The following is a 25,903-nucleotide window of genomic DNA, read 5'->3' as shown; positions in this document are numbered from 1 at the left end:
TCACAGCCAAATTCTTCAGTGATTTTTTTAATTACTCACAGATGTTTGGCTCTAATGCTTGTGTGTGGAAATAATTTATCTCTGGCTTTAAAAGCTCAAACAGGTTCACAGCACAAAATCTACTTCTCAGCTTTCTGGCATGTTTAGGAAAATTTATGATACAGAAACCCAATTCTTCTGCTGCTTTTAGGTGATGAACATGTCTCTGAATTGGCAGGTCAGATGAGAGGATCCATTATTTAGCCATCTCAAGTCATTTGTTATTGTTGCACATATTGATACCATGATAGCTCCTTACCCCAGCAAGGAGGTGATTGGCTGTCTCCAGGGGGATTTACCTCACAGTATGCTACTTACAGTGCAATGGACACGCTCTCCAAGGTGCATCACTTCTGGTAGGCACCCACTCAGCAAAACCACTCTGGCCTTCCCTGTGGTGGCTTTTACCTGTGTCTATGGGAAGGCCATTGCTGACACTGGGCTTCAAAAGGACTGCTCCAAAGCTGGCATTAGGGAACATGGAATTACATCTCTTACATGGAAGGAGCAAGGAAAACTTGATAGATCAGCCTGTAAAGCCTAACAAAAACTCACCTTATCTCACACCTCTGTCACTGCTGTCTTGGGACTTCTGCATGAACAGGAGGGAACAAGCTCCTTTAGAAGTGTGTATCCATGAAGGTCCACAGGATGTGTTTTTTGCTGCCTTTTTGTGTGTGCCATGGGCACATCAGTGACTGCAACCATGGCACTATATGTGTTTCCAGAAAGCACACACTGGAGGCTTGAGTCTCTTGTATGTCAGCAAAACATTTCAAAGTGCGACTTTGAAGATGTGGCCTTATGTCTTTCCAAGACTGAGATGTGTACATGTCGGGTTGTACTTGAGATATTTATCAGTGACCTAAGTATGAGGCGGGGGAGGTGGGCTAAAAGTATCAGTGGGGAAGACCACACACCAGTGTAATTTGGTTTCTGTATGAAGTGACATGAATGCACTAGCCATAGATGTGTATAAAGGATAAATGTCCAATTCTAGGGTGAGAATGTGCTTTTTTGCAGTAGGAAGGACTCATGTAAATATGCTTTTTCCTGAGATACTACTTGACATCATCAGTTTCAGTCTAGCTTTTCTGTTCTATGTCCATTTGAAATAGAGCCCAAGGAAAGGTACCACCAGATGGCTCAGTAAAGAATGGCAAATTCACAGTCTCTGAACAAGTTAAAAAAGAAAATTTAAAAGAAATTCAGAAAGAAAACTTGGGAAAATGAGCAGCAGGCTCCAGAGACTGCTGGTCCCAAGCCACCACTCCTGACCCAACAGAGTGCATTCAGTAGGAGACAAACAAGGAGAAAGCATGTCTCAGAGTATTTTCTGGTCCATATTAGCAGAGCAGTCTAGGATGAACAACACAGAGGGGCTGAACTTCATTTTCCCTCCTTACGTTTCCTCCACTTGGTGAATGAGGGGCATAAGACGTAGAGAGGAAGACTATTAATGCACATACATAGAAAGCAATATGTGTTTCCTCACCTTCAGGAAGTCAAAATTTTTGAGCATATGAGCAACCTTCTCAGCATTTCTGCCTTCATGGAGGAAATCCAGCTCCAAGGGCAGATTCTTCTTAGCTTCTTCCACCAGCCACATGAATTCAAAATCTGGAAAAATCTGCTTCACAACCAAGAGGAGAATCTGAGAACAAGGAAACAGACAATCAGTTGGATCCTGGCTCCAAAGCCACACAGCAACACACAGTGCTGTTTTGATAGGATCATTCCATGTAACTTACAAATAAAAAAAGCAAGTAATTTTAGGGTTCCTGCAGTATCACAACACAGTGTCATGCCTTGGTCATGTAACACAAATTCTGGCCTACTCTTCCACAGAGAAAGACACATCTAGGAGTTAAATGATAGCCCACACATCAAAGGGAGGGCAGCTGACTGCTGCCTAGAAGTAAGAGAACAAAGGTCTGGAGAAGAGCCCGCGTGGCCAGATCTCACCAAGGGTGTTGCCCTTGTTGAGATCTTCTGAGTCCTATAATTCTGCAAGTCATTCTTTGACTTCATTTGAACAGCTCTCAGATAACGTACACGAGGAGGACCAAAAGTAATACTTGTCACCTCTATGTTACTTATTCCACTGCTGAGCACAGAAAATCCTCTGGGCAGTTCAAAGAAAACAATGGAGTTTGGATACAGTCAGTAGGCTACAGATCCTTAAATAACACTTCTGGTGGAGCTCAGAGGCAAGCTGCTCTTCAGCATCAGGCAAAGCCATTCTCACAAGGCTGAGGAGGTATTTCCCAAGCATCATATATTCACCACATGGAATATATGGAATGCTCTACTTCTTAAAGAGATTAGATATTCAGAGACACAGCACCTTTAAAATCCCAACCAAAAAGTTCCTTGAAACATTTGACTGGAGCAACATTTAAGGGGTGAGTGAATCAACATTACACAATTGGATGGCATAATCAAAGCTGCACAGCAGCCAAGTATGCTTTCGGTTCATACAAAGGGACAGTTTCTCCACCAGAGCTGCAAATTTACACAAGCCGACAATATGGACCACATCTTAAGAAAAATTGTTTTTACTGTTTTTAACTGAGTCAAAAACAAATAAAAAACCCCATAACAATAGAATGCACTTTGCTGTCTTTATTTTATCTGTTCTGCACATTCATCTGGAAACAGAAACAGGCTTTTAAGTGTGTGTTATTGCATAGTTTCCCCTTCTCAATCTCCACCACTGGGGTGGGAACTCCTGCACTGCAGAAGGAACATTTAAAGTACACACAGGAAGCTGTTAACATTGAAATGTATGACAAAAATAAATTTATGAACCATCACTGCTCCTGTTCAGTTGTGTGACAACATTTGTTCTCTACCCCGTCTCAACTTCTCTTATCTAAATGTCAGTTGCAAACTCAATGTTCCTTTAAAAATGTAATCACCAGGTTCCAGACACTATTGAATTGTATTTTTTACTGTTATATCTAGAGGCATAAATCCTTTCAAATTTATGTCACCCAAATTAAATGTAACCAGTGATCTTCAAGAACATGAACATAAACTTCATAGGGTCTCCAAGATTATTCCATTGATATTTGATGTGAGAAAATTCATGCTTTTTTTTCACTTTCTTCAAATGCTCTTTTCAATCAATTTGCCAACTTGACCATCAGCAGGGACATCCTAACAAGTATTTTGCCCACCCCTTTTCTGACACCTGTCAACATATTGTCTTGAAATAATTATTGACATATAGAGAGCAGTGAGGTATCTCTCTCTGGGTTTATCAGATGCTGTACTGATTTTTAAAGAGTCAGCATCGATGCTATGAAACCTCAAGTGAATTTAGGAATTTTCCAGCTACCTTTTCTTGTTCAGATTCTTTCCCATCAGTCTCTAGATGAGACCATCTCCATCAATATTTAAATCAACCTCTTTACCTAGCTGCAATGTCTGTCTGATTCCTAAAGGACCAGAACATTAGCATGTGTGATCTGGCTTTCTAACAGTCTACACAAAAACAGTCCCACGCAAGGATACAATGATGCATGTAAGCCAAGACCCCACAAGAGAGACCTTTTAAAAACAAAACTCCATGTGTCACATTCTGAGCTACCTTTTCATACCTGTGTATATACAACATGTGAATGGTAAACCAGAATGTCTGTACAAGGACAGTACTAAACTACCAAAAGAAGATACATTGGTTTATTTCCGAGTTTCCCAGAAGGAATAGTTTAAAGCCAGAAAAGACAGGAATCATTCTAAAATAATTTGTTAAAATGTCTCTTACCAGTATAATCAGCAATCACAGCAACATGGTGTGAGGAGGTATATTCCTATGATATCCACTATTAGAAGGGCAAATGTCCCAAGGTAAACACAGGTTTTGGGTCATTCACACAGAATCCTCTTATTACCCTGATCCCATATTCTTTCATTACCTGCTCATCCTTAATCCTTGACTGCTTTTTGTCTGCCACCTTGTTTTGGGAGGGAGACAAGGATGTCATAAGCCCCCTGAGAAGTGCTGTGCACATGATGACTTACAGAAGCAAATTCATTAGGCAGACCACTGCAGCAAGTCCTGGAGAAGATCTGAATCAAATTCAAATCTTCAGCTGGACCCAAAGCCAGTTCAAACAGTTCTGTGTTCTTGAACCAGCACTGAAACAGACTGATCCTATCTTATTGGGAGATCTCTTTGGAACTCAAGTTTCTTTAACTGTGAGTTCAGATTAAATACTCAGTTGCAAACTTATGTGCCCCAGCTGGAACCAGCTGTGCTTCTATGCAGACTAGCCAGGATTGCTCAAAGCAGGGTATTTTAATTGCCTAAAGAAGCTTTAGTTACACACTGCTCTGAGAGGTTGCTGGCAGAATTTTTGATTTCTGATCTTCTGTGATGGAGAACTGTGTTACTGCATCAGCAATACCCTCCAAACACTCATCAGAACTCCTCAGCTTAAGCTTCCCCTCTTTAGTACCGTGGACCTACCTGTCTGCTAATTACTGTGCACTTACTGTATATACAGACATATATGTGTGTGTATATATATACACACATATGGTTTATTAGGAGAGCAAAAAGCTTTAGTGTTACCACTTACAGACCTAATCCTTCCCATTTTCTCCACCACAGCCCTGCCCATTTGGTGTTTTATACTGTATTGCTGGCATCTTTGTCTGTTGCAATGCAGTACAGGGCTGCAGTTTATTTCCATTTCCTCCTTTCTATAGCTAGACGTAGAAGTTTGGGAAAAGCTACAGCACTGCACTGGGAAATAAGAGTGGTACCTACCATTCAAGAGAGGAACAGGAGCTAGGCATTGAAAATTTTTCCTAGCTGAATCCCTCATTTGTATATTTGCCCCTGTTAGGTGACCCTCTCTGTATTTCAGTGTTTTTGTTTCTACCATTAATCAGTTCAGCATTACGAAGCTGATCAAGAAACAAAACTGAATCATAGCAACCTCATCTACTGTTGAATCCACACTAGAATTTAATTGAAAAACATGCTAATCATGAACAATGATTTTCCTTGACCACACAGGCCTGACCACAAGAGATCAGTTAATGGTCCCTGAGACCAGTTAATGAGCACACGGGCTGCAAAGAGACTTCAGGACTCACTCTCTACTTCTTAAGTCTTATATGGACTTACTAGAACGTCACTAATCTTTACCTGTCTTCTCCTCCTTCCCTCTTACCCTGTTGTTCAGTCTCTCCATCCATACAATCACCAGCACTGCAATCCTCACCAATTTTCTGCAAGACAGCACTGATCTCTGTGGAGGTTTCAAAGCCACAGGTTGGTGTTGTTATAGCTGCTTACACCATAGATGAACGTGGTCCCCATACACTTCAATGGCAATTATTCTGTAAGTTTGAAATTAACATGTAATTTTACCTCCATGAGCAAAATATCCTTGGAGCTCTGAGCTTGGACCTTGGGGTGCTGGATTTTCACTGCCACCGTTCTCCCATCCTGCAGCACTGCCTTGTGTACCTGGGCTAGCGATGCTGCTCCCAAGGGAGTGTCCTCAAAACTGACAAAGAGCTCTTTTATCTGCCGAGAGATGAGAAAGAAGCATCAGCTTGGAGCAACAGAAGCCATGCTCAGGAAAGCCCTGCCCACAGGCCAGACAGTTCATGTGCCAAAGCTGGGCAGACTCAGCCTTTTCATAGTTCTCCTGTCCCCCCTCTTAGCCTTGTCATTGCTTGGCCTCTGAGTGAAGCCTGCCAGACACGCAAATGCCCTGGAGATACTCTGCTTATGGAAACCTGTGACAGAGTTCCAGCAGCACATTTCATCTTGGACTTGCAGTGGCCAGGCAGTGTGTGAGACTTCTTCAGAAGGTCCTAAAAATGGCTTGAAGTGATTATGGTCAGCATCCTGGGTGCAGAAGCCAACAGCTGCTCCTTTGCATGCATTTCTTTGGCAGATATTTAATACCACCCACCATCAGCCCTGAAACCTGACAGTGTGTATTCCTGTGCATTACAGCAGCAGCAAGCTTACTTGGTGAAAGCCAGCACATGACTGGGGAGCAGTGGTTAAGGGCTGCATTCAGGGCAGGGGGACAAAAAATTGCTGTTTCAACTGTGACATGTTGGCCTGAAAACATGTTTAATGTGATGGACTTTGCCACACCTTCTATAAAAGTAACGAGGTCTCTCAGCTCAGAAAAAGCACCAATCAGGGACAGCAAAGCACTTGGCAAGCAGAAGAGGAAATTATTAGAAGCTCTGGCTGAGAAATCCAGGACTGGACTACAAGGAAAGTTGCAGATGAAGTAGATTTACCAGGAGCAGGTCCAGGAAGCAAAATCCAAGGTAGACAAGGGTGAGGGCAGAAGCCCACCTCCCCTGCATAACACAGCACCCTGCTAGAGACCCTCTTGGCAGCACCAGGCAGCACAGGCTCTGCAAACACTACAACCATGGTAGTGCAATTTCAGCCTAGCTGATGAGCCAGGCCCCTCCACACAGTCAGTCAGCTCACAGCAAGGGCCAACACAGATATGTGGCTTCAGGCATGGTTCATGTAATGCTAGTTGAGGATTGTTGTCCTGCTCTGTAGGGCAAGGCAAACAAACTCTGAGGTTTCCAGAAGTCAGCAAAGGGACCCTGTCCTACCCTTCTAGCAGGCTCAACTGATTTCAAGTGAGCAGTTGAGAAGCCTGTAATTTATGCAGTAACAAAAAAGAAAGAATGTCAGTGCATTTTTATAACCTGCTTTTTAAAAGGTAATTAAAGATGGGAGCTGCAGCAACCTAGCAATTAAATATGAATAAAGACCTTCTAAGCAAAGTCTTCATGCAAAGCCTTAAACGAATACTCTTTTTGCTGAAAAGGAAGAAAAATACTACAAGGAGCAGCCTGTTCCCTCCTGCAGCTGCCAAGGAATGAGCCCCGTCCCACACCACCCCACCCCTTCTCTCCCAGCCCCTTCCACAGAAAACTATTGCTAGCCACAAACTGGAGCATTTGCAGTAATTAGGTACCAACACAGACTCAGCGGCCTCCAGTAATTCACTAGAAAGGTTCATTTTATTTATTTAATTAATTCTCTTTGGTCCTGGCGGCAAAATCAATTAAGTAAAACAACTGCATTTAAAAACAACTAGTTATGTGTTTTTTAATTACAGCAGGTCCATAATTCAAACCTATTGACATTTGTGTCTCAAGAGAAAACGTGTTCAAGACACAGGGACTTTTACCTTTATGTGAAGTTAATGTATTCCCTGAAGAAAGGATCTATTAAGGGTAAAGATTTAAGGTGGCCAAGAGCCTGCTGGGCTGTAAGATCCCATAAGGAAGAAAAAAATGCGCGCAGAGAACCTGCCACATGAGGTCGAGCTGGGATTTTCTTCAACTCTCTCACTACCCTACATCCTTGTATCAGAGGGATGTATCCTTTACAAATTGGTTACTACTCTAACTATCATAAAGCTGGGTAACATCCCCCAAAGGTTAAAACACAGAATTGGGAGTTCACTGGCTTGAATCCAGTAAGGTACATTTTTAGCAAGATCATATATAAATTGGATAAAATTCCATCTGCTCTGGATTTTAAAACCTCTTAATTGCCTACACTGTCAATCTAGCCATTTTCACGAGAACTGAATGCATACAGGGGAAAAAAAAACTGCACATGTTCCCTCTGGCAGGAAAAATATACCTCATTATCGCGTGACTAAGTTTTCTAAAGAAACATAGTTGAAGAAAGCTGTGTCTAGGAGTTATTTTGTATTGAAGAGTAATTTATAAACTTGCTACTTAGGACATGGAAGTCAGGTTAGCAGTCATGTCTGACAGAGCCAGCTCAGCGGCCCTCCCACAATTCCAGGGCAATTTTGTGCACGTTCACAGGCTGCAGACAAAGACAGCAAGGCAAGGCACTGCAATAGGACCAGAGAATTGATGGATACCCCAGGAGCAGAAGGGCAGAGCGTGCACAGGGGGAGGGAGCAGATCACAGCCGAGCCATTACATGAGCAGGTGTGAGGCTGAGATAAAACAGAAGTACAATCATGGCTGGGCTCCAGGACCCCCACTTAGCAAATGACCCTCGTTCATTATGGAATTGTCTTTTCTCAGCTCGCTGGAGGCAGCTAATGCCTCTGCTGCAGGCTGTGTCCCAGACACACAAAAGCGCGCAAGAAGCGCTGTGACATGGAAGCGGAGAAGAGGCGAGCCTGGTTCCCACACTGCCTGCCAGGGAGTGGGGTCTTTCCAAAGGAAGGTGGCTGCACCCATTTCATGCAAGCAGAGAGTTCTTGGAACAGGCTGCAGGCTCTTACTGCTCACAAGCACCCTTAACAAAAATTGTCATTTCCAGAATGGATGATTAGCAAGCAAAGGTCTGGGACAGTCTTGGAGCACACCTGACCTCAGGAACTCTCAAGTTTTTTCCAGGCTACAGCTGGTCTCAAACGGCCTCATCAAACTCACTGTTACCATCTGTAATCCTGGCAGGAGATGAAACAGGCATAGTTTCCCAACAGGTTTAATAAACATTTAAGAGGAACTTTAGGGCTGCTCTTTCAAAGGAGCAGGACAGCCAGCTGCAGGTTTACAGCCGTGCAGGTGAGCAGTGTCCCTGCACACAGTGGTTTCCTTTGCTCCTTCTGCAAGCCAGGTCCCCATCAACAAGCACAGGCTCCACCAGCAAATGAATGTGTGCTGTACTTCACTTGCTGGAAACACAGCCCTGATTGTTTAGTTCTGAAGAATGAAGCTCATTTAATTTTAAATACACAAAATATGCATGATTGTTGGTATTAGTATTCACATCTCAAAGAAGTGATATAAAAGCTCTAACAGGATCTATTTACTTTGACACATACTAGTGTGTATTTGTGCTGAGGTTGCACCCAGACCACATTAAGCCCAGAGTGCCATGGTATGAGATGCACAGCCACCACAGGCCCTGCACAAATTCATGCTTTCCAGGAATTCCCAGATGTCAGCTACAAGCTTCCTCACATGCTGAAGTTCTTTCCCAAAGCACAGCTGCTCTTCCCAAGGTCTGCAGCACATACACTACCTGATGCCACAATGCTGGGCACCAGGATGCCTCAGTGTTTTTTGCAAATCCGGTCCTTAAACACTTAGAAAGATACTGGAAATCAATTGGATTTAAGCTCCCAAATCCTGAGTCCTTTCTGAAAGTATTACCTTACATGACCTGCCTAGCATGTTCTGAGAAGTCTTTGACAGAGCTGGGATTTAACCCAGATATCCCAAGTTCCAGTCTGATATCTTAATCTCTAAACCATAACAGTTAAATGTGCATGTCTTGCTAGCTAATTTCTTTTGAAATATATTGCCTCTTAATCCCAACCTTTTTATATCCATGTTTTTCAGCAAATGATGGAGTATTACTGCCTGGTTTCAACTTGCCCACTTCACAGAGAGGTATGTTCTCTTCCCTCTGGAAAGGCTGCCAGCATGGTGCTCTGGAGCAGGAGCCTAAGTCATGGAGCCCTTCCCCAGCCCTGCATTATATAACATCGTTCTACATGAGATGCATTGGCTCTGCTCTGCCACTGTGATTAATGCTGGCCATGTGTCAGCAGTTTGTTCAAGACAAATTTAGGAAGCAGTGAGATGCAGGATCACTAACAGCAGAAGGCATCAGGACTTTTGGAATTCACTTTATCAACACTAGCACGCTATTTGCTCTCAGATTCAATGCCCCTGCTGGTTTAAGGAACGTGAACCTCATCCTAGGCTGGTCATCTTTCCAACAAGATACACATAATGGCTCATGTTGCCAAGGATTCACTGATCCCTGCGAGTCTGCAAGACCAGAGCTCTAAGTGTGAGAAAAACATTACTTTGTTGTAGAGAATATACTTCCCAGACAGCGAGGGGTTTTTTCCATCGTCCCAGCCCTCCTATCCCCTCTACGAAAACAAAATGTCACAGGGCTGCTCTGAGAATTATTAAGACAGCAAAAACTGAAAGATTAGATTTATCATAGTAGACAGTGGATTATGAAGAATAATTCATCAAACATCAGAACAAAAAGCCCACAGTTTTTAGGCGGCTTTGTTGAGTCAGTGAAATCTGATTGGACTTCTCCCCACCTAATGAATGCCAAGCTTAATTGATGGTTCCTAAATTCATCTGTCAAGAACATGTATTTATTAATCTAGTATTTTTAATAATATTGTAGATGTAAACAGAACAGTGGTTTTGTTTTCAATGGATTTGCTGGTGTTCATATTACATTTACACATATATGTGCACATATATAGAGAGCCATATGCTGCATCCAAATGAATGCAGGTAAAGGTATGTGTGTGTTCTCATGCACTGAAACAATTACCTATGGCTTATTACAGAAAATCCCTGCATCTTTAAGTGCACAGGATGGCAAAGTAAGGTGGTTCTTTTCAGGGGGAGAGATGCAATAAGGTGCCTGCCCAGAATTTGGAAGAGCTGAGGTCTAACAATGTTTCTCCTTGATATCCCCTGTGACACTGGGCCACACCATGCAACAGCACTCATGCTTCAATGAGCAGAATCAGGGCTGTCAACACAGCTAGAAATCTGCCCTTGTCTAATTTATAAGGTCCAAATTTTTAGCTTTGCTTTTAAAAACCTATCTGTATAATACATTTACAACAATTATTACACACAGCCACAAACACGTCACTTCACATGCCAATGGTACACGTTTGTTCCTGACCTGCCAATCACTGCTAACTTTGTTAATCACTGCTAACATTTCACAACAACAGCACAAAATCAGGGCTGTCCATCAACCATCAGCATTTCTTCCAGAAAAATGGGACTCAGGTAGGGTGCGAAGTTCACTTTTTCCTGTTATTTCCACCTTGTACCACTTTGGACCTCTGCAGCCCACTACCTGCTAAAACCCTGAGAATCTTCTCTGGGTCCTACTGACAGCATTTCTCAGTTACAAAGGCATTAGTGTTACAGAAAATGAACTCAAGGAAGAGTCCTTGATCCCCCTCAGCCAGAGACCAATGTTCATTCACTCATTCACTGTCTGATACCTACGATCCTGGCTACTTCCCGATCTGCTCACCTATTATCCTTTTTCTGTAGTCTCTTCTGGCTAGACAAGCAGTGGAAAAGCCTACACAAAGCCACTCTTGTACTCCTCACATCCATCCATTGAGCTGTGCAGCAATAGTATCAGTCTACTTGACTTGTATAGTACCTTTAATTATTACAGAGCTATACCTTGAGGAAAAGCACCTTTTATTCCATCCCCAATGACTCCTGCATAATAGTCTGTGCTCAGACGCACTCATGGTAGTTTCATTTATTTTCCTGAGTCAGATCCTTAAGACAAGGCAGGATTGTCTAAGACTATCACTCATCCCAGATCGAAACCTGGATCTCAGTGGTGACAGCTACAACAGGCAGTAAGAGCAATGAGCAGACAGAGCAGATGTATGTCTTCTGAGACCCTGTGTGTGAGGTGGACCTCATCTCCCATCCCTCTGAAAGGTGAGCCACTTATCCATGGCTCCCACAAATAAACAACATTCAGCCTAATATAAGCAAGGATTGTGATGGCCAGACTGGAACATAACTGGCTCAGGAACATCATCCTGACCAGCACAAGGAGATAAATGTTTTTCACCAATTAAGCTACTGGATGTCCTACTAGCTTCCAGACACACAGGACGCTAAAATTAACAGTTAGCTCAGCACCCAGAGATGCTTTCAACAGCTGGGAGTTCTACAGGTTTTGCAATAGCATTTCACCACAGCCTCTCCCATGTTTAGTTTCATTCAGCTGTTCTTTGCCCAGGTGCTGGTTTCACAAAGCACTCTGAAAGCAGAGAAACTGCACAATATACTTCTGATGTAAGGCAGATATCAAGCTAAACTATAAGAAAGCAGAGTCCAGACATCATCTGCAGGTCTAGCACAACATCTGTGGTAGCACAAACATATAGATGAAACCAGAGAAAGGAAACAGCAAAGCTGGGATGTCTCCAAATAAGTTTCTAATCCATCCATCTGTGTGGGTGAACATTATTCCTGGTCAAAGTATACATCCATGTAGTTTTCCCTCATGTTTATAATCTCATACACAGAATTACATTCCAAGAAAATCTAGTTCTCAAAAACGTCCATTACCATGGGAAAGGTTTTGCTGTTGGAAGCTACATCACAATTTTAAGCTGCAAATCCAGTTCACTTCCCTGTGGAGAAGATGGAAGGTGGAAGAACCTTGCATGACTGAATCAACTACTTCCTCAGAATCCCCAAGTGATAACAAAGGGATTTACAGTCCCTCTAACACTGGCATGGACATTGAGAAAATACTTATTTTCTGTCCCCAGATGCAGTTAATTAGCATAATGACCTGTGACCTGTTCAGCATCCCACTTCTTTCCATCTCAAATATAACAAAACATCTTGTGCAGCTAGTCATCTTCCTGATACCCTAAACCATTTCTGCAGCCCAGCCTGTCCATGACTGGCCTCCAACAGCAGCCAGTGCTTCCTTATCCTAATGGCCAAGCAAGAGTCCACTAACAACTATGCTTGTGTGGAAAGCAAAGATGTAAAACTGCAGTCTCTCTATGTGACAGTAAACACTGTCACTGTGCACTCTATTTTGCATGACATAAGTATCTTATAGCCTATGCAAAATGCACAGACCAAAGCAAAATAAAGCCAAGGTGTGTATATACATATATAATCCTGTTTGTTTTCTATTCCATCATGCTGGAAAAAAAGTAGGGACTTGTGAGCTACCTATTCACTCCAACAATGCAGGCTATGGGGCAGATGTTTCCCTGCTTTCCCTTGCACATACAAATGCCCCATTTAATTTGCTTTTTTATCTTTCTCCCAGTGAGCAATGCTCATTAAATCTACTCTTTTCTCTCTTTTTGGGGAAATGCTACTTGCTTTTCATCTCTTCTGTCTGTGAGGAAGGAGCCACACTGGTCAGTTGTTCAGACTGGAATCAGAGTCCTTCAAGAGCACACAATGATGCCACTCCCAGCCATCTTTTGTATTTTAATTGAAAGCATTCTTTCTCTTTCCTCCCCCTGCTAACAAAGGAGGGTCTCATTTGTTACACCAGTGCACAGTGGAAACACAGCAGAAGACAACTCCGCTGCATCCCATCTGCCCAAAGGGATTCTTATTCCATGGCTGAGGTAGAGCAGTAGTGGCCCCTTTATATAAAGATTTTCAAGGCCTTCTGTGTTCTTTGCAGCTCTTCAGCTCCCAAGCAATAGAGCTGAAAGTGCTAACATAGCAGGAATACCCCAGTAGTTCCTAAGGAAGGGAAAAGTCTCCTCAGCCTTCTGCTCTTTTAATTGCTCTCCTAGTATATCTGAGCAGCTGGCTTATCCTTTTCCCAGCTTTCTGGAGATGTTATACAAAGCTCTGCTCACAACCTCTACCCACACCCTGCATCTGGATAATAGCTCACATAAAATTCCCACTTCCTTTCTGCTGACTTGTAGTTCTGGCTCTGTACTCTACACCAGCCTGCTTCTAGCCAAACTACAATTTCAGCCTGTTTCTCAGTCATCTTCTTTCAGTCATATCTCTGTTCACATTCAACAAAGCCAAAGCACAGTTCCTAATCTTCTCAGTCAAGCCATCCCTTCTATCTCCTTTCTCATCACAACGGAGAGTGTCACTAACTTTCTGTCAAGCATGCCTGCAGCCTCAACCTTATCATCAACACTGACCTCATTTTGAGGTCTGAACTAGACATCAAGTGCTAATGCTCACAAATGACAAGTGAAAACAAGCCAACTGTCCCCCATCCCCTCAAAGTTCCAATTTCTCTTGAGCTACACATGTAGTAAGATTTGTGGAGGTCCCCAACACAGAGAACCCCTTGGCTGAATTCCTGAAGACATATTCCCAAATGACATACCACCCCTAGAGCTGCCAGCAGCCTGGTGCAAAGACAGAACATTTCTAAAGAATCATCAAATCACTGAACAGCTCTGGTTGGAAGGGACCTCAAAAGACAGCCTGGTTTAACTTTTCATGGGAAAGGAAGCCTGAAAATCTCCAGTGATGAGGTCTCTCTTCCACCATATCCCTGGGGAAGTTGTTGCCATGACTGGAAGTTCTCAATGTAAAAAATTTCTTACCTGTAACAAGATAGAGCCTCACTCAAAATGCCACAGAGATGGGGCCAGTTGGCACAAAAGCAAGAAGGTTAGATTTAACAAAACACCCAGAAGCAAATTTTGTGCTAAGACCATTTTGACTCCAGATATAAACACATTCCTGCCACGCACTGGCTGAAACCTGTGTAGGAAAGGATCAAGGAGCCACAATAAACAAGCTCCATGTTAGTCACAGCCAGGTAGGGGGAGGCTCAGAGAGGACTGCAGAGATGGCCCAAGGGCCCTGTCAGCAGTGAGCCTGCACAACAGCAGCACTCCTGTGAGAAATAACCAGCTGCCAGAGCCTGAGGTTATATGGGACACACATCACCTGTGCCACCTTGAGAAACACATCACCTGTGCCTCATCTTAGCTCTCTGATTCAGCTTTGAGAGCCTGGGGGCTTCAAGAAGTATATAAGACAAAGCAGGGGGGCTGGGGGTTAAGGTGTATGGGCAGTTTTATGACTATATGGAGTGTGATAAGGAGATGCTCAGAAGAGGTCCGGTACAAGGATTTGGTCAGGAAGTGAAGCTGTGCCAGGGCTTGAGCACAGAGTTAAAAAGGAAGCATGGAGCAGGGCATTTGTATACACAGCTTGTATGGGGAATGGTAGGCAAAATCCACCCACAGAGAGGCAAATGAAGAAAAGGGTCAGGACGGTGTTTGTGTGTGTGCAGAGGCAGGGTGTGCAGGAGGAGTGGAGGGTTCCTGCAGTGTGTGTGCAGGACAGGACTACATTTGTTTCAAAGTATCATAGTTTGGGTTAGAACAGACCCTAAACATCTAGTTCCAACCTCCCTGCCATGGACAGGGGCACCTTCCACTAAACCAGGTTGCTCAAAGCCCCATCCAGCCTGGCTTTAAACACTTCTAGGAATGGGGCAAACATGATTTCTCTGTTCCAGTACCTCACCACTGCCACAGAACAGAATTTTTTCCTAATATCTAACCTAAACCTACTGTCTTTCAGTTGGAAGTCATTCCCCCTTGTCCTATAACTACCACACCCTTGTAAAAGTCCCTCTCTAGCTTTCTTGTAGGTCCCCTTTAGGTGCTGGAAGGTGCTATGATGTCTCTCCCAGTCTTCCTCCAGGCTGAACAACCTCAACTCTCTCATCCTGTGTTCACAGGACAGGTCTTCCAGCCCTCTGATGATCTTCATCACCTGGGACAAAGAGCAGGAATGACAGAAGCAGCATTGGACAATCCCGCAGCCTGTCACCAGGGTGGACAGGGGCACAGTACAATGATGACATGCAGAAGGCAAAGCCCAGTCCCAGACAGATTCTGCCCAGTTATATCCTTTCCCTGGCTTTGGTTATAATTACATTGATACAAGCAAGCCTGAAGTCTTATTGAAGCACAACACTGCCCCAGATTAATAGAACAGGGAAGTAGGAGTAGGGATCTGAGGTGGACCTGGCAGATGTGGGCAGGCAGCCACAACTGAACTGAACTGGTATGAAGAAACGGATATAATAAGGTCACTATTTTAAAAGAATTATACTTAAAAGGTAGTAAAGCTCTGCTGAAGATGTAAAGTTCATAAGCCAGTTACTGGTGTTAACTGTGCCTTGATGGGTATTGAAACACCAGCACACATGGCAGACAAGTCAATGTGAAAGACACAGCTATTCAGCAGTCCACACCAGAGACCGAGGTGCAGGAACTACACAGGAGCTGAGGTAGAATAACTTACAAAGAGGTCTGGATGAGGCCCTGGAGTTTGTATCCTTTGCAGCCAACTCTCAGGAAAAAAACACACAGAGATCAATAGAAGTCCCTCAAGAGAGACAACTGCACGACAAATTAAATCCACAACTGACTTAACCAATAGTGTCACTGGCACCATGCATTAGATCATCCCTAATGACCAGCCATACAAACCATGGAGCCCTAAACTCCCTGCACTGATACAAAGAGAAAAGTCCTATGCTAAACCAGCCACATCCTGTCCTGTTTCCTTCTTGTCAATCTCTCCTCAGAATATAAACTTTTCCTTTCTTCTCCTGACCATATCTTCCCTACTTTTCACATGTCTGCTCTGATCTGTCTGCCTCTTCTACAGCTCACTTATCTGTCTTTCTCCTCTTCCTCCCATGCTTTTTCCTTGCCCCCAGATCTTAGTGCAGGGCTGCCAAATCCCTGCTTCAAGGGTGTAACCAGCTGATTTTCTTTCCCTAAAGCAGTGTCTGCTCTCATGTAAATTACCCTCCAAACCCAGCCTGTGAAACGGGCATATTCACTAAACTCTATGAATAGGAAAGTAGGCACAGCTGGCCTATTCATAATCAACATAAAAAATAGATTAGCACTTTACAGATTAAACATTATTGTTTCAACAGTTAACATAAATCAACTACACTTACAGGCCTAGCATTGCTGCTGCCACTGCAGGGTGACAAGTACTGCAAAGAGAAGGGCTGACAGTCCATGGTGCAGTAGGAAACAGCCTGAAGGTAAGTTCTTCTCTGGCATCCCCAGCATGTACTGCTAGACATTGTTACCAGGACAAAAGTGGGCTATGGAAACAAAGTTAGGGGGGTCATTTTGATTAATTCACGTGCATTTCCAAGCAATCTAGCAACCCACTATTCTAAAGCCAGAATGCAACTGCCTTTTTTCCTTCCCTCAGGCTGATGCAGCTCAAAAATGGAGCAAAAAAGTCATCTTCTGGAATAGGAATGGGACATGAAGCCTCTAAATACTAACTGGTATGTAGCTCTGTTTCCTATAGTTCAAAATATTTGGGCTTCTGTGGATGAAGATAAACAGTTTGGTGGATTCCATCTATTGTAACCATCTCAAAAAGCAACTCATTAGAACTAAGGATTCACCTCACCAAAGAGGGGCCAAGTACTGAGATCCACTTTAGACATGTCCTGTGGAGAGCAAGGCCAGGAGAAAGTGTCCCAGAAGGGTCAGGCTGCATTTTTTCCCTCATGAGGTACAAGATACTAAGTCACTGGAGACACTCCGTCCAACACATAGTGATCAGTGTGCTATGGCTGTGTAGTCATTAGAGAGATAAGGCCTACAGAACCAGTCTGCTCCATTCCTTTCCATTCCTTCCTGCTCGCTCACTGAGAACCACCCACTGTCTCAAATGTTTATCTCGGAGCAGCCTTTCTGTAATACCTGAGCTGGTTTTAATGACTGCAAGGGACTGGCAAAGGCCTTGGCCAGGATATCCCATTAAGAACCAGCTTCACACTTCTTTCAAACAAAAAGGAAAAAAAATAGAAGAGGAACAGATTAGGTTATGGTCCAAAGGACAAAAGATGGACCGGGAGGGAGGCATTGGCTTATAGGTTTTCCTGGCAGCCAGGGCAAAGACATTTGCAGTTTACAAAGGGCAAGGCAGGAAAAGTTACGTGGAGAGACTTCTTTACTATAACCCCTCTTAACAAGCCCTGGTAATTTTAATTGCTCTAGCCTCCTTCTAGGCCTTCTTGATAAATGGGAATAGCAGTTAATAGACCTGAACCAATCAGCTACATCCAATAAGGTGCTTGAGAAAATTAGCTTTGTTCTCCATGTACAACTGATACCACCTCAGTTTCATTCATTATCCAAAATGAGCTAACGAATGTAAATTTTCTACTAATAATCTGAAATTTGGAAGGATTGGTGCTGAAGAGCCTTTTCCAAGAACTTGTCAATTAGAGATGCAGTGATTATGTGAGCTTTGTAAGGAAGAAACTTGTAGGTTTGCTTCAGCTGAGCTCTCCTGGCACAAGCAGTAGGCCACATGAATTTACTTCTTCAGTTGTCACAGACAGCTTCAGAGGTTTGGCTCTGAACTACACATCCTGTAAAACTAAATACTGTAAAGCTTACAGAAAATAAGTGCAAAGTGTGCCTAATGTTCACATACCTAACATGACAAAACTTCCTCAGGCTGGTCTGCCTATAAGGAACAAACACACTTTGCTGACTAATGGTGTAAAGGATGTTCAGACACCTTAGATCCCAATTTTTGCCTCAGTTCTCAAAACATAAAAGCATGTTGAGTGTGTGGCTTCTCATAAGGAGAATTTCCAATGCAGTTTTTCACAGGAAAGAAAACTTGCAAGCAGAGTTGAAGTGTTTTTATAGCTCAGCATCCTTCCATAGAAATCAAGAGCTTCCTGTCATACAGATCCCAGAAGTGCCATAAAACAAAACTTATTAGATCACTGTACATCTTATAAATTCATAAAAATTCTATGTGACTACTCTGTGTTTTAGAAAAATACAGATATGTCAAGGTCAGGCCCTAGAGCTCCTTATTTCATCTTATGTCATTTGTTTCACCTACAAATAACCTATTGCCAAAAGTTTCCTGACTCACTGCATCATGTTCTCATGTTTCTGATGGGTCAAGAGCCAAGCAACTGTGCAGATGTTAAATTGTGAAAGAAATTAGGAGATAATAACTAGGCAGCATCAAGTAGGATATTAAAAGATCAGTGGGCAGGCAGATGATGGGATTTTTCACTCCCTCAGAGAAAAATCAGGCACAGTAAACCCAGCCTGTGTCAAGATTAGAGTATCAAGAGTATTTCAGAGAGTATCAGCAGTGGGCTTTGAAACAGAAGCCAGTCCCTCAACATAGTACCTCAATGTTTCTGCCCCTACACAGATCCTGCTGTGCCAGAAATGCCTGGAGACTGCTGAGCAAAGGAAATACACATTTGAAAAAAGAAAGTCTCCATATGCAAGAATAAGGACTATTAATCTCAGTTACAGACTGCAATTTCCAGCAATTGTCTGAAATTGGAAGGGTTACCCACATGCTGAAAAGTGTTTTCTGTCAATGGCTTGAGCATTGTTGTGCAGCAGATGCACCACCTCTGCAGGACATGGACACTGAATACAGCCTGACACAGCTGCTGTGGGTACTGTCAGCCAAGATGTATTTGCTTCAGAGCAACACTTCAGGTATAATCAGAACTCTGAGAAAACTGTACTGAACACAGCTTACCGCCTGCACAGACACTGAGGCAACAAATTCCATGCAGGTACATCATACACTAACCCACAGGCACCTAAAGAATTTGTAAATTGAAGGCAAAAAATGTCACTAAGCATCCAGTTCAGAACTATTTTTACCAGGGCATTCCCCATTGCACTTCCTGTCTGAAGTTTTTCTCTTCCTTACAGAAAGCCCTCCAAACTCCTTCAGAAAATCTACTGTCCAACTTCTTATATTGTAAATCTTACTAATTTGAAAGAAGTCAAAAGAGGTTATCCTCTACTCTATACTCAAAACCTTCCCTCTCTCAGACTAAGGGGCCTAGAGTACCCAGGAAGAGGCTGCCATGAGCAGGACCCAGCCAAATTCTCCCAGGAGCTCTGAGTAGAGAGAAAATCCACATAGAGCAGTGCCCTCTTCAAAAGCTCCCCTGGCAGTAAGGACAGCAGGCTGTCCTTGGCACAACAGTAAGGGTCAGTAACACTGGAGCTTGCATACAGAATGAGCAGGGACACAAGAAACAAAGCAAGGTTCACTACCTGAGCCACATAAAGCTCTCTGTTTGCTTTCCCCATCTGCCCTTGGAGCAGCAGTTCTGGACAGATGCTGCCCACCCAAGGGCTCGGTGTAGAGGCAGCCACACTGGGATCTGCCAGGGACTGGGGCCTCTTACCAGAGACAAGGCAGGGCAAGCACAGGCTGCAGCAGCAGCAGGGACCTGCACAGGCAGCCACTTGTGCCTTTCAGTTGAGTAATGCAGGACCATTTGTTCTGGGTGACATTAATGCTATTCACCATCCATCTCAGACTCTTTAAATTACCTTTTTATGGCTAAAATCCTTTTCATAATAGATAAAAATCTCTTTTTTATATCCCAAGTTATTGAAAGAAATGTGAAGGGTTTTTATTTGTCATTACAGTTTTAATAAAAATGTGGTTTTTATTGACGTCTGCTTGGAAGCCCTGCTGGGTGTAGTGCAAGAGACTCAGAGTGGTGGGAGAAGGGCCATATCTTCCCATCCCACTTTGCAGCCCCTAACACTGTCAGAGTAATGGCCAACACAGCTCAGCTTCCACACTGGTGGGGTAATGGAGGGTAATGCAGAATGAGTGACTGACAACACCCATAGCAGGCAAAGAGGCTCAGGTGACCTAGATGTGGCTTCCCAGAGTCTGTTAGTGATGTAACACACAGTGATGCACTTCACAGACCATCACTGCAGACCATTCACAGCACAGCACTGCTGGCTGGAGATGGTGGATTAGGACAGAACCAGGCTCACAAGCCACAGGAGACCTGGGTGTTTGGCAAAGCCATTCTGCATCAGTCCACAGCCCCAAGCAACCACAAGAGGGACTGTGCACTGTGGTATACATCAGTGCTTGTGGGCAGAGCACTCAACCACAAGGCTCTGCAACACTGCAGGAAGCAGGCACCTGTCCTGGCATCCCGGAAGGGTTAGACAACACTGCCCACCCAGGAAAAGGCATTCTGGAGCCATAACAGAACCTGCAGCAACCTTCATTATGACATGAACTTTGTGATATAGCACAGTAAATGAAACTTCTCTAGAGCACCATATAGTTCCAGCTACAGAAAGTGGCTCATTTTACCCTGGGAATAACTTGGATGCTGTAGGACATGCAGCGTAATACCCAACAGCCTATTGAAGGCCTTGCTCTTCTCCCACAGGGCTGAGTATTACTTGAATCATTCTGCAAATCAGAAATAAGCATATGTCTTGCCAGAGCTTAAAATGCTCATTGACAATTCCAAAAGAATCAGGGAATCAAGTCCATCCTTCTCCTAGTCACTGGCACAGCAAAGGCTGCCATACTATACCATACCAAGAACTCATATAGAAATAGGAGTAAAAATAGTTTTTTCTATTTGTGCTATTTCTCTAATTCTCATAGTAGTATGAGGACTGGGAAATGTCTTGCACTGGGGATTAGCACCTTGCTATGGTCTCATTTTCTGTCTTTCTTGTGGCAGTATACATGGGCATACAAGTTCTGTCCCTCCCTGTCAAATGTCCATGCAGCATCACTGCAAATCACTGCAGTGACCATATTTCCAGGTGTATTTGAGTACATTTCAAAAACAGATGAATCATATTTCATGTACCCAACCCAAAAAACACTTTGGGAACTTTGGGAGTGCCCTAGTTCCAATCAGGACCAGGTTCATTTTTTGCAATAGCCAGGAGGGGTGTGGCCAGGACCCTAAAGTTACTGGATACCACCTCATGCCGTTGCCAGTGGCAGGAGAAAGGGACTCTCTCTTCCAAGGAGAAGGGGCTCCTTCCGATCGAGTTAAAGTGGTGGACAGAACAGTCAGGTATTGTTTATTGTCAGGAGCTTTTCACATAAATCACTTCTTTGTCTTATACTTTTCATTATTAATATTGTTGCTGTTATCATTTGTCTTCTTATCTCATTGCTGTTTCCAGTAAATTGTTCTTATCTTAACCCATGATCTTTTGATAACATCTGAGACTGCTCAGCTTCAACCGTTTCTACTCCTCTGCAACAGTTTCAGGACCTGTTAGATGTGAAGGTAAGTCAGGAGACAAGGAGAGACACTCATTCCCTTGGCTAGCCACATGCCTTACACCAGCCCATCACCCCCAAGCAATGGCAGCCTGGACACAGCACCTGGGAAGCTGCACTACACAAGCACCCCCTCAGCATGGGAAAGACCTTGCTTGGGACACACCACCCTCAGATGGGGGGTGCAAAGTTTATCCTTGCCCTAATCCCCAACCAAACAACCTTACACAAGAGACAGGAGCAATGACTAGAGAACCTGCCCAACAGGAACCTGCCAGAAAAGAGCAGGAACTGGGATATTTCTGAAAGGAAAGAGTGACAGATGGGGAGGAAGGGAGTTCTCCCACCAAGGAAAATTACCTTCAACGTGAGTAAAGGCTTGGGTAGAGTACAGAGTACACAAACATACCAAGAGGGAGAATAAGATGCCTTAGGGAAAAGGTCAATAATTTGATTTAAAAATGCCAATGTGTAAGGATGGACTGGAAGCTGATGAGCAATGGGCTGTGAAAATGACATCTTGTTGTACATAGGAGAAGTAATACAGTGGTGCTGAGTGGGTAGACCTAGGCTGTGGCCTACTGGGATGTGCAATACGAGGAGTTATTTTGGGACTAGAAAGAGGTAAAAGTGTGTGTTGGTGTAGAGAAGAGTACACAGTGAAGCATGGAGATGTCCCAGTATCTAACCTGTGACAGCACTGTGCAGCAGCAGAGAAGTGAGAACTATATTAGGGAATGCACTGGCTAGTAGTGGAGCCAGGCAACAAAGGCACAAAGGATATTTGCAAGACCGGGGTTGTAAAAGCTGACAAGTCCTTCTGCAACCACTCCATCCTATGAAAAGGGATGCTGTGATATGCCCTTAATCAGAACAGAGTGGCATCACTCCCCAATATCCCTGTATCCCACAGCCACATGACAGTAGTTTCCAAAAAAACTACTAGAGGGAGGAAGTGTCCCTAATCCCAGTGCTGTCAAAATTTCTTCTACCTTTTCTAGTTTCTAAACACAAAGATTTTGTGCTTTTAAGGTACACCCACTCTGAAAGTCTTATTTTCCAGAGCTCCTATCAGTCCTTCTTCCTAAATGTGTGGTGTCCACATCTTACCAGAAGTTGCCTGACTCTGCTCTGCGTGCACTTGGTTGAGTTAGAGCACTTAGCTGAACCAGCTGTCTGTCCCTCTGTCATTAATAGTTCTGCAGAGAAAGAACATATTCAGCTTGCTTTCATTTTCCACGCTTGACACCTTTTCACTTTCAGAATCTTGTTCAAGCAAGGAAGATAAAAATAGAGGTAGGAGAGACTCTTTCATTCATATCTTAACACCCATTCTTATCAACACAACTTTTCCCAACTGCTCCAAGAAATTCACCCCAACAAGCCTAACCTGCACTATCTCCACTGTCTCCCCAAAAGATTCTTGCTCTGTGATCTCACTGGTGACTGTTTCCAGGAGTTATTGTAGAAATTCCTCTGGACAGCCTCTCCCACTGCTACCACCCTGTGAATCCCACCCCACCTACCTCAACTTCTTGCACATTAACACTCCAGAGAATTATCACCTCCCACCATCACTCATCTAAACCACTGTGGCTGAGATTAAAAAGCCAGCGTTTGCTCACTGATTATTTTTATCCCAGTGATCCCTGATAGGTACACTGGCCCTGGACATAAAATAGGGTGGGACAGGACAACCCAATAGTCAGCATACATGATGCTTCTGCTTCTGTGTCAAACCAACACATGCCATTCACCTTTACATCAGAGCAGCTCCCAGTCCCCAGCCACAACGCTGGCCTAAAATGGGAGACCTCCCATCATCAGAGTATCAAGTAGGTTTGTGTGGAGACAACAAACTCATGGTGAACTGCCATAAATCCACCTCATAAATGCTCTGTCTTTGCTCAAATATCTGTCCCATTGGCATGGTCTCCATTTAAGCCAGTTTTCCCACAAAACATTTGTCAAACACCCAAGCCCGTGATAAGATTCACAGGAGTAGGTCACATCAGAAGGCAGACTATTTCTAATTGACTGAAAATATAATGCTTCTGCACATGAAATTGGCTTCTTTTTGACCTTCCTGCCCTTTTGCAAGCTCTTGCCTAATTTGTTAGCTTGTCACATTCCTCCCTAGGTATCTCTGTATTTCCAGTTGCTCTTTGTCCCATTTGTTTTGCACTGATCCAAGCTGTAACTACTTCTTGGCTACACCTAAGATTCATCTGAAGAGCCCTGCTCTTGGGCCTGATGGGAAACTAGAAGTCTTACACTGAATTTGAGAGCAGCAGGACTAGGCTCAGGCACTCTGAGAAGGTTCCGTCATTGCCATTTTTACTTCCATTTGAATTCATCTTCAAGTTCTCAGGTGTAATGCTGGCCCCAGAAGGGAAAGTTTCAGATCCCTCTCTGCACTCTTCTCTGCCCTGATACTCCACCTTCCTGCTCTGCTACCTGTATTTCAGATAAGTATATAACATTTAAAATATACTGAGGATCTAGCTCCATTGAAATTAAATTTTCTCCTGAAGCAACCCTATTAAACCCTCTAGGCTCCAGCAATGACAGCTTTGGTGCATTAGGTTCATAAATCCTTTCTTTTAAATATCTTGATTTGGTACCTTGTAACTATTGATACAGGCATTTACATCAGCTTTTAATACTGCCCAGTTTTACAAGGTCCTTTATTTTTATACATGTTATTCTCTTCATTTATCTCTTTTATCATTGCTCTCTTTCCCTTGTTACCATTTCTCCTCCATCACTTTCTTACCATTTCTACCTTTTTTACCCTCCCTCTCCTGTAACTTCAAAATTAAATATTGCCCAGCACTGCCCATGTGAAAGAAGTGAATGCTATGAGGTAAGACTGTATTTGAGCTGCTTCACTGGGAATCAATGAGGCACAGAGCATTCCTCTAGCTCCCAAGAAGCACAAAGAAATCAGGGATTATCAGTGGCAGCTGAACACACACTTGAGAGAAAAGGTCCCACCTCCAAGAGACACCACACAAACTGAGCCAGAGGTGGCTAGTGTGGTAATTTAATGTGGGTTAACTTTGGAGTGGCTTTCCACAGCTCCTGTGGAAGGGAGATTGCCACATGGAAGCCCATAGAGGCAGACGCCTGCAGGGAGCAGCCAGCTTGCTCTGCTCCATCTATCCACTGAGCTGGTACCAGCTCAGTGGATAGATGGAGCAGCTGGTACCAGCCTTGCTGCAAGGATGGAATGCTGATAGAGGCAGCATGTTTCAGACTGGGGGCTGACATTAACCCTGCTATTGAACTGTAGGGAAATATTAATGGTCATTCCTGGCTAGACAATATGTAGAACCTTAAACTACACAGAGGCAGACTTACCCTGTTCAAATCTGCCCATAATATACCCTCTAGGTGCGAATACTTCACTTACCGCATGTTTCCCCCACACCTCCTTACCACACAGTCAGACAGGCCAGAACAACCAAAACAGTCCTAAAAGCATCTATATATGAGAAACAACAGATGTACACACCACTTTCCTTCTTCAGCCTTCTGTCTTCCCCCCCATCCAACACACACTTTCCCTAGCATCACCTTTGCACACTGTTGCCTCCTGCCTGCCTCCTTACCATGTCTGTTGTGATTCTTGAAATGTCTCTCCTCACCTTACCATGTCTGTTGTGATTCTTGAAATGCCTCTCCTCACCCTGGGCTACAGGTGAGGGGACATCTTGTAAAGAGCAAGATGCAAAGTACATCTGTAATTTACCATGGTTACTTCCCTTATATCTGATGAACACAGTCACTTACCTACTGATCTCAGTGCTGTGGGCTGCTGAGGGTTAATGATGGCACTGACTCCTGAGCTACTGCATTACCTGACTGCAGCACCAAAAGTGATTTATGCCATTATTTTCTTTGGGGGTTAATTAGGGCCTCGAGAAAGTAAAGGGCTGTCAGTGCTAGCTGGAATTGGTCTAGTGCAGCCAGGGGAGAGCAGTCATCCCTCACAGAGCTCTGCCAATACATCTTTGTCCTGAACATCAATACCTCCAGCTCCCACTCCTCGGTGTGGCAGACAGCACTCCATCCTGACCTCCAGCAGCCCTGTTCATCTTGGCATACAGAGTACACTGCTCCGTTGAGTCCTGCCATTTCCATCTGGCACCTTTCACACCCTTACTCCTCTGTTATCTTCTCCTCCTCACCAAAGCCTGCCAATAATGCCCATTGATGGACAGGGAAA

The 25,903-nt window shown here is 43.8% G+C and overlaps 1 protein-coding gene across 1 annotated transcript in view; it reads right to left on the bottom strand.

Annotated features, from left to right (window-relative positions):
* ADCK1 (aarF domain containing kinase 1) overlaps positions 1 to 25,903 on the bottom strand; it is a 71,963-nt gene that overhangs the window by 17,093 nt on the left and 28,967 nt on the right. Inside the window, exons 5-6 of the mRNA XM_059474251.1 lie at positions 5,429 to 5,587; positions 1,535 to 1,693 (exon numbers count right to left, since the gene is read on the bottom strand). Of these exons, the coding sequence (XP_059330234.1) occupies positions 1,535 to 1,693; positions 5,429 to 5,587 (318 nt within the window). The remainder of the gene's footprint in view (positions 1 to 1,534; positions 1,694 to 5,428; positions 5,588 to 25,903) is intronic.

This window comes from Ammospiza nelsoni, chromosome 6 (genome assembly GCF_027579445.1).
Source record: "Ammospiza nelsoni isolate bAmmNel1 chromosome 6, bAmmNel1.pri, whole genome shotgun sequence".
In the NCBI taxonomy this organism is placed as follows: domain Eukaryota; kingdom Metazoa; phylum Chordata; class Aves; order Passeriformes; family Passerellidae; genus Ammospiza; species Ammospiza nelsoni.
This window is presented reverse-complemented; position numbering and strand designations above follow the sequence as displayed.